The sequence below is a fragment of the Rhincodon typus genome, chromosome 4 (assembly GCF_021869965.1).
Source record: "Rhincodon typus isolate 14 chromosome 4, sRhiTyp1.1, whole genome shotgun sequence".
Classification (NCBI taxonomy): domain Eukaryota; kingdom Metazoa; phylum Chordata; class Chondrichthyes; order Orectolobiformes; family Rhincodontidae; genus Rhincodon; species Rhincodon typus.
The window spans coordinates 105,922,457-105,930,406 of NC_063335.1; the positions used below are offsets into that span (position 1 = coordinate 105,922,457).

Genomic DNA, 7,950 nt, shown 5'->3' on the forward strand with positions numbered 1-7,950 from the left:
AACATAGCATATTCTTGAAATGGAAACATATTGCAGAACTCTGAGGTACAGAGGGATCTGGGTATCCAGGTACACGAATCACAACAATTTAGTATGCAGGTCCAACAAGTGGCTAGGAAGGCAAATTGTATGTTATTGTTTTTTTGTGAAGAATATGAAAGTAAAGATGTTTTGCTGCAGTTTAGTAGAATATTGGTGAGACTACATCTGGAGTACTCTGTACTCCAGTTTTGGTCACCTTATTTAAGAAAGGATGTAAATGCATTAGAGGCATTGGATGGTTCGCCAAGCTGACTGGTTTTTATGCAAATGTTTTGTCTCCCTTCTGGGTGACATCATCAGTGCTGCTTAGCCTCCGTTGAAGCACTGTTGTTTTGTCCCACTCTGAATGTATATGGCCCAGTCCTTCATAGTGGCTAGTCTAGTTTCCGGTTTTGTACCGTAGTAGTATGTAGGTGCGGTCTATTTCAACATGTTTGTTAATTGCATCAGATATTGAAAACCAGGCCTCCAGGAATTCTCGTGCTTGCCTTTGTCTTGCTTGCCACATCAGCTCTAATGAAGAATCATCTAGACATGAAATGTTAGTTTGCTGTCTCTTCATGGATGCTGCCTGACCCACTGTGATCTCCAACATTATTTGTTTTCAGTACAGATTCCAGCGTCTGCAGTAACTTGCTCCTAAATGATGTCAAGATAATGTTCAGAAGGTCAAGACTGCTTGGACTTACACATGGTGTTCTGCCATATTGCTGTCAGAAGATGAGGACTAAAACAGCTCAGGAATGATTAAGTCATATCCATTCCTTCTTCGTTCCAGGCCTTTGCCCGATGCATTTTGACAAAAGCAATCTTTGACAAGTTGATTTAAAAATTTGTGAAAATAAACAGGCTTTAAAATTAAAACGGAACTCAAGAACTTCATGTTTATTTATAGTTCTTCCCTTGTGAGAGGTGCTTATTTGAAAATGAAGGGCTATCTTAAGATATGTCAGCCTTCCTGCTCCTCTGATGCTGCTTGGCCTGCTATGTTCATCCAGCTCTGCACCTTGTTATCTCAGATTCTCCAGCATCTGCAGTTCCTGCCATCCATAAAAATAAATCAAGTATGTTGTAAAGGTGTAGAGCTGGATGAACACAGCAGGCCAAGCAGCAGCTCCCATTTCTGAAGAAGGGTCTAGGCCCAAAACATCAGCCTTCCTGCTCCTCTGATGCTGCTTGGCCTGCTGTGTTCATCCAGCTCTACACCTTGTTATCTCAGATTCTCCAGCATCAGCAGTTCCTACTATCTCTCTCAAGTATGTTATAGTTGGCCATGGCTGAATATGACACAATGGCTGTTAGGGTTTTTTTTAACTGACACAGACAATTGAAGGAAATATTAGCTGATGTAGCATTTCATGTAGCTCAAATCTTCACAGCTTGACAACAGAATGCCTCTGAGTCTTAGTAAGATGTAATTAGAGTAAGACTCTGATAAGACAGCTCAGATGAAAACCATCTGATTGAGATTTCTGATTTTTGTATGAAATAGAAAGGGAACACTTGACCTACCTGAGATGAGGCTTTCTAAATAATTATAATTACATATCAGAGTTGACACACATTCACACAAGGAAAGGAGTTTAAATTTATTAGATATTGGGGAATTAAATTTCTGAAGACAGGTAGCCTTGGATGCAGAGTCTAGTTTCAATAAATACCCTTGAAGAAACTTTCTCCATCAGCAAGACTAGAACAACAAAAAGGTATAAATAAGATAACCTTGTAAGAGTACCAAGAGCCAAATAACATAGCAAGGGAGGCAGAAACAATTTCGAAACAGGGTCACTGTGATCTCGAGAGCTGTTTCACAAGTTGAAGAAGAGGGAAACTGTTCCTGAAATTGTTAGCTTTGTCACAGAATCATGGTATTAGGTTTAACTATGTATAACTTTATAAGTAACTTTACATTACAGCTGATGTTACAAACATTATAACAACTGGTAGAAATTAGCCTTACTTTTAATCTTCTGCACGAAGTTCAGCAAGGGATATGAATTGCATAACTGAATTTGATAATTCAATAGTAATAAGCAAGTATATGATGCAGGTGACAAATGTCTAGAAAGGGACACAACAGTCGGTGTTGGAATGTGGTCAATAATCCTATGGGCCCAAGGACAGGTGATAGGAGTTCTAAGGTGGACCATGAAGTTGTCCATCATTGATTATGCATTCACAGGATTGGATGCGTACGTCAGAGGGGATGTGGCAAGCACTGATGTCATTGTTGCATGTAACCATTGTAACGCGGTAAGTGTAAATATCCTGTACTTTATTGGGAAAGGTAGAGAGTCACTGACCTCCGATCTGAGCTTCACCTAAGGTGGCAATTGGACCCCATATGAAAACCAGCTGTGGATCAGTCTTGGGCCTCTCCCACAGGTGGGGTAAAGGAGCCTCAAATAAAGATCAATTTGTGTTACTGAACATGGAACTCACACTCCTCTTTAAAATCTCTCCCCACCAGAGTAATATGAGTGATCTATTTGTATACCAGAAGGTTTTCCACTCTTACGTGAATTCTAGTGACAGGAGCAGCTGCATTCTGAAACTTGGCCTCACTTAAACTAACCTCGTCCACAATTACAAAAGTGCTTTCTGTGTTAGACGGAGTTCAAACAGAGGACTTGAATTTATCCATTATAAGTATTTAGAAAATGATATTGCAGCTAATATTTTTATCTTAATTTGAATTCTGCTTTGAGCAACTCCGGTGTTGATGATTATTAAATATTTCTATAGTAGAATGAACACAACTCAAACATGATTTGATGGAATACTGTTCTTGACACAAAGTGTTAAACATTTTAAACTCTATATATGTATCTCTGTTAGAATCGTAGCGTGCATGTAAATATTTTACTAAACCTTTGGAAGTTAAGTAATAAAACAAACATAAGGAGATTAGAAATGGCTCCTGTGTGTTGCGTGAATAGTTAAGATTCCAGATTATTTAATGCCATTCTATTTTCTTACTGACATAGCCTTCTGAAAACTGATATCATTTTTTCACAATTAGATAGTATTCAATTTTGAGTTGGGTCTTTCTGCTATCCTTTCTGTCATGTGAGGGCAATATATAGACACTTCTCATAAGCAAAGTAAGGTTGAGCAGTTTGTTGAATTGTTCTCTCTTCATTGCTATGATGCCACTTAATTTGGTAAGTGGGTTTTTTCTGCTGCACTTTAAGTGAAGTTAAGACTGGCCTGTAGGGCATCCCTCAAGAAACTGCTGAAAAAGACTTGTTATACACAAGCTGGTAACTGCATACAGTAAATACCACTTGTGAGGTAATGCATCCAGATAATTCCTCCCCATCATATATCACAAAACATCCTTCTCTCATGAGACTGAGACATTTTTGGAATTTTTTTTTTCCCCAGAAGAAATCTGGTGGATTTGTGTTCCCACCATTATCTGACCCCTCCCTCAAGTGGATTTTAACCAGAACTGCAATATTCAAAATTGCAATCAAGTTCCATCTTCTGAAATCTAACATCAACTGATATATTTGATCCGTGCTATGCATTCTTAACCTTAAAACTGGAAAGAAAGAAGCAGATTCCTATGTAAATAAATGGGTGTTATATGTGTAATAATGGACAATAATGGTCAGGGAACTCAATATTCTTTAATATAAACTTATTCAAGCTCATTCTATTAGTTAACAGTAGCTTTCGCAGAAAAATAGCTCCATTGTTGATCCTCTAACTTATCATAAGCAGCACTCAAAGAGATCAACTAACATATAATTGCTTTGATCACCATAATAAAAAAAAGTGTACAGGTATGAATTATACATCACTCAGAGTGAAAATTCTGCCTTGTGGCATTGCTTATGAGGAGTCAAGGGTATCGTTCTTTAGCTGGTAAATGAAGTCATAATTAGCCAATTGTCAAGAGACCTCTATAGGCACACAATGCAGTCAATGAGTAGTTAATGTTCAAGGTAGCTTCCATGGATTAGCATCTAATTTTATCAGTTGTTTGTATTTTTGGGCAGAGATTGCACTGCCTTTTAAAGTCCACTTAATCAATTTCAAGCAAGGTGGGAAGAAAGTGGGAATATAAAATAAAGCACCACATAGATTATTTTTTCTTGCCTTGTACCATTAGGAAGGTAACAATGCTATTCTACTCAGTTAAGTCTCTGCAAGGTTAAATACAAATATATTAAAACAATTCTGAGAAGTCAGGTAACAGATATTGACTGGTGGATTGGGCCTCACACATTAGAATGGATGCAAATACCTTGACTGTCACCTTCAACATTCACTCCCTCCAACACACACACATTGCAGCAACAATGTGTGCCATCTACAAGATGCATTGCAACAACTCACCAAGGCCCCTTATCAGCGAACTTGTGGTATCTAACACCTAGCAAGGAAAAGGAAACTGATACCTCGGAACATCACTCCCAGTGAGTTGTGCTCCAAGTCAATCACCATCGTGACTTAGGAATATGTTATTGTTCCTCCACCGTCACTGGGTCAAGACTTTGGACTTCCCTCCTAACAGCACTGTAACTATAATTACATGAACAATAGTGTTTGAAGAAGGCAGCTCACCACCTCAAAAGTAATTAAGAATGCACAATAAATGCTGGTCTTACCTGCAACATGCACAATCCATGAACAAAAGAAAAAAATTATGCTGAAGTCAGTGATCTTGAGTCTCCCCATTTTCCCCAGTTCTTTCTTCAGGCAGTGCATTCTTGAGAAACAACCTGAAACTTAACTGAGCCGGCCAGTTAAAAATTGTGGCTAGATGAACGAGTCAGAGGCTAAGAATTCTGGGTGAGTAGTTCACCTTCTCCCTCTGAAAGAGTGACAACCATTTGGAAGACACAAGCCAGCGTGCAATGGAATATTCTCCATTTGCCTGGATGAATGCATCTCCATCAAAACTGTAGAAGCTTGATACCATTCAGGACAAAGCAATCTGTTTGTTTGGCACCCCATCCACCCACCTTCAACATTTACTCCCTTCCCCACTGATGCGCATTGACAGCAGTGTGTGACGTCTACAAGATGCACTGCAGCAACTCATTAAGGCTCCTTCTAACCCCCAAATTTTACCCCCTAGAAGGTCAGGGGTAGCAGATACATGGAAACACCACCACCTGCCTGCAGGTTCCCCTCCAGCCCACTCACCATCCCAATATGGAACTATATTGCACTCTTTCACTGTGACTCGGTCAAAATCCTGGAACACCCTTCCTAATAGCACAGTGGGTGACTCTACACGCCACAGAGTTCAGCAGTTCCAACAAGGTTGTGCCCCACCAACCTTCTGCAAGCAATTAGGAATGGGCAATAAACGCAGATCCAGCAGTGGTGACTACATTCCCTTGAATAAATAATAAAATATGGTGAGCAGTCAGAGCCATTTATGAAATGTACAGAGGCTGGCGTAATGACATTCAATGTTGGGGACAGCAACATGGGCTCTCACTCTCTGCGGGACAATCTGAAAACTGGTACACCTTGTAATGTAGGCGCGTGTGACTAGCAGATCCGTCTACAATAGCAGTTATATGTTGGAAGCATTCCCTTGAGATAGCAACACTATTCCTACCTTTCCTATTGTGGGAAGTTCTTGCAAACAAAATAGGTCGCAACAAGTTTGCAATGTAACTTGTGTAATGTAAATGGTATATATACTGACGACCTAATTAGTCTTTTTATGAACTTGCTGGCTTTGTATAATATCTATAATGTTGAATACTGTGAATTTTACTTCTTCAGGTCATCTACTCTAAATTAAACCTTGGCAGAAAATATATCGAAGGCTGGGCATTAAAGGATGGGAATTTGTGTGTCAAAGGAGGTTTCAAAAGAAGAGCTAAGGAAATCAATCAAAAGGCAAAAAGAAGTGCCTTCAGAAGAGGAAGAAGCACTTTTGGCTGCTGAGTTGAGGAGTCAGTTGAAGACTGTTTATGGCCACAGCTCTCTAGAGTTGGCAATGATGGAAATGTCAGAAATCCCTAAAATTACATGGCAGGTAACAGAGGTAGAAAAACTGAATGTGTCACATAACTTTCTTCTTCGTATTAGTTCCAGTGTTGAGAACCTTCAGAATTTGGTCATTCTAAATTTGCTGGGAAATCAGTTGGCTGCTTTGCCAAAAGAAATTGGGTTGTTGAGGAAACTGAAGGTCCTGTTTGCTGACTGGAATTGTCTCAAAGAAGTTCCACAAGAACTAAGCCGCTGCAAAAAACTCCAGGTTCTCAGTCTTTCATACAATATGATTTCATCTCTCCCTGAGAGTTTCGAAGACCTGAGGCAACTGGAAAAGCTCAATTTAAGCAACAATCGGTTTGTGCAATTGCCCACATGTGTCTACCGGATGAGGAGATTGACCTTCTTGCACATAGGCTGCAACAAAATCGAAAGCATTTCTGAAAGTGTTGGCCAACTGGAAAAAATGAGGATATTTATTGCCGAGAAGAATAGGCTTAGATTTCTGCCGAAATCAATCTGTTTGCTGAGGCCACTCATGCTCCTCAACGTGAACTATAATGAGATTGAAAATCTCCCAACAAGCCTGCCCATGCTGACTGAGTTGGAAAGGATAGCCTGTCATTCACTTGATAAGGGCCTTCATATCAAATGCAACCCCCTAGCAAAACCACTGCCAGACCTCATATATGAGGGGCTGGAACCGCTCTATGATTATTTGAAGCCCAAAAGGGACAATAAATAAGAATTGGTTTCTTTTTGAATTTCTGAATGTTTGTGGCCTGGAGGGGCTTGAGTACAGATTTCATTTTGCATCTGTTAGCTTGCTTCTGCAGTTAAACATACAGAGTCACAACTTGTTTACGTCATGTGAAAGCACCCATTGTACTTAAGAAAACGAGTCATGTAGAAAATGCACCCTGGATATATTTTCTAAAGCTCAGAATAAATTCAAAACAGTTTTTCTTTGTTATAATATGACTAGTTTATTTTATGAAATTGTATTGCTTTTATTCACTTTGCAAAGTGCTTTCTGGAAATAGTTGATACTGTTTTTACTACTGGTGTACACCATTCCTCTTGTCTATTTGTTTTGCTGGTATTACAATCTGATAAAACATTGAGCACAAATTTGTGTCAATTTTCTTGCGGCCGTTAAAGGACAGCCACAGTCTTGAGAGGTCAAAGTGTAATTTAAATCTATCTCAAAGTTGGGGGAGGAATCTCTGTACTGATTAAGGAGAATGTTACAGTGAGAGAAGGAGGTTTTAGAAGAGCAAAGTACACAATCTAATTGATTAGACCTAAGAAAAAACAAATGTATTATTACACTATTGGGTGTAGCCTATAGATCACCAACTAGTGGGAAAGTTATGGAATAAAATGTTGTAAGGCATTTACAGAGCAGTGTATGAAAAGAAAGCTGTAGTATGGTTGTAATATCAGGAGAGTTAGAAATCCGGAACACCAGGCTAATGTTCTGGGGACATGGCAGATTCAAATTCAATAAAAAAATCTGAAACTAAAAAGTTAGCCTTATGGCAACTATGTAACCACTCTTGCCTGTCATAAAGACAAACATTAATGGTTCATTAGCGCCCTTTATGGAAGGAAATCTGCTGCCCTTGCTTGGCCTGGTCTACATGTGTCTCCAGGCCCACATCTTAACTGGGCATTAGGATTGGGCAACAGTGACTCCCACATTCCATGAATGAATAATTACAGAGTAATTACAGAGTACGTGCAGCTACTTAAGAAGGTAAGTCTCTGTTTGAGGAAGTGGAAAGAGGAAATGCCAATAGCAAAACAAAAATGATTAACCTGAGCCTGACGTAACAGACAGAGCTCTGCAAATTCAAACATTTGTCGCAGAAGTGTTCTTATCGCAAAGAAATGAAAGGGGTGTTCAAATATTTGGGCTGGAAAGAAGGAAACAAATTT

The 7,950-nt window shown here is 39.3% G+C and overlaps 1 protein-coding gene across 1 annotated transcript; it reads left to right on the plus strand.

Moving 5' to 3' along the window:
• Positions 1-5,831: 5,831 nt before the first annotated feature.
• Positions 5,832-6,754, plus strand: LOC109920395 (leucine-rich repeat-containing protein 30-like). The gene has a single exon (XM_020520428.2). It carries the CDS (start codon positions 5,855-5,857, stop codon positions 6,752-6,754), a length of 900 nt encoding a protein of 299 aa, XP_020376017.2. The 5' UTR covers positions 5,832-5,854.
• Positions 6,755-7,950: the final 1,196 nt, after the last annotated feature.

What these genes read in the sequence shown, in the direction of transcription:
- LOC109920395 (XM_020520428.2), top strand. Translation starts at nt 5,855, where the DNA reads ATGGGAATTTGTGTGTCAAAGGAGGTTTCAAAAGAAGAGCTAAGGAAA.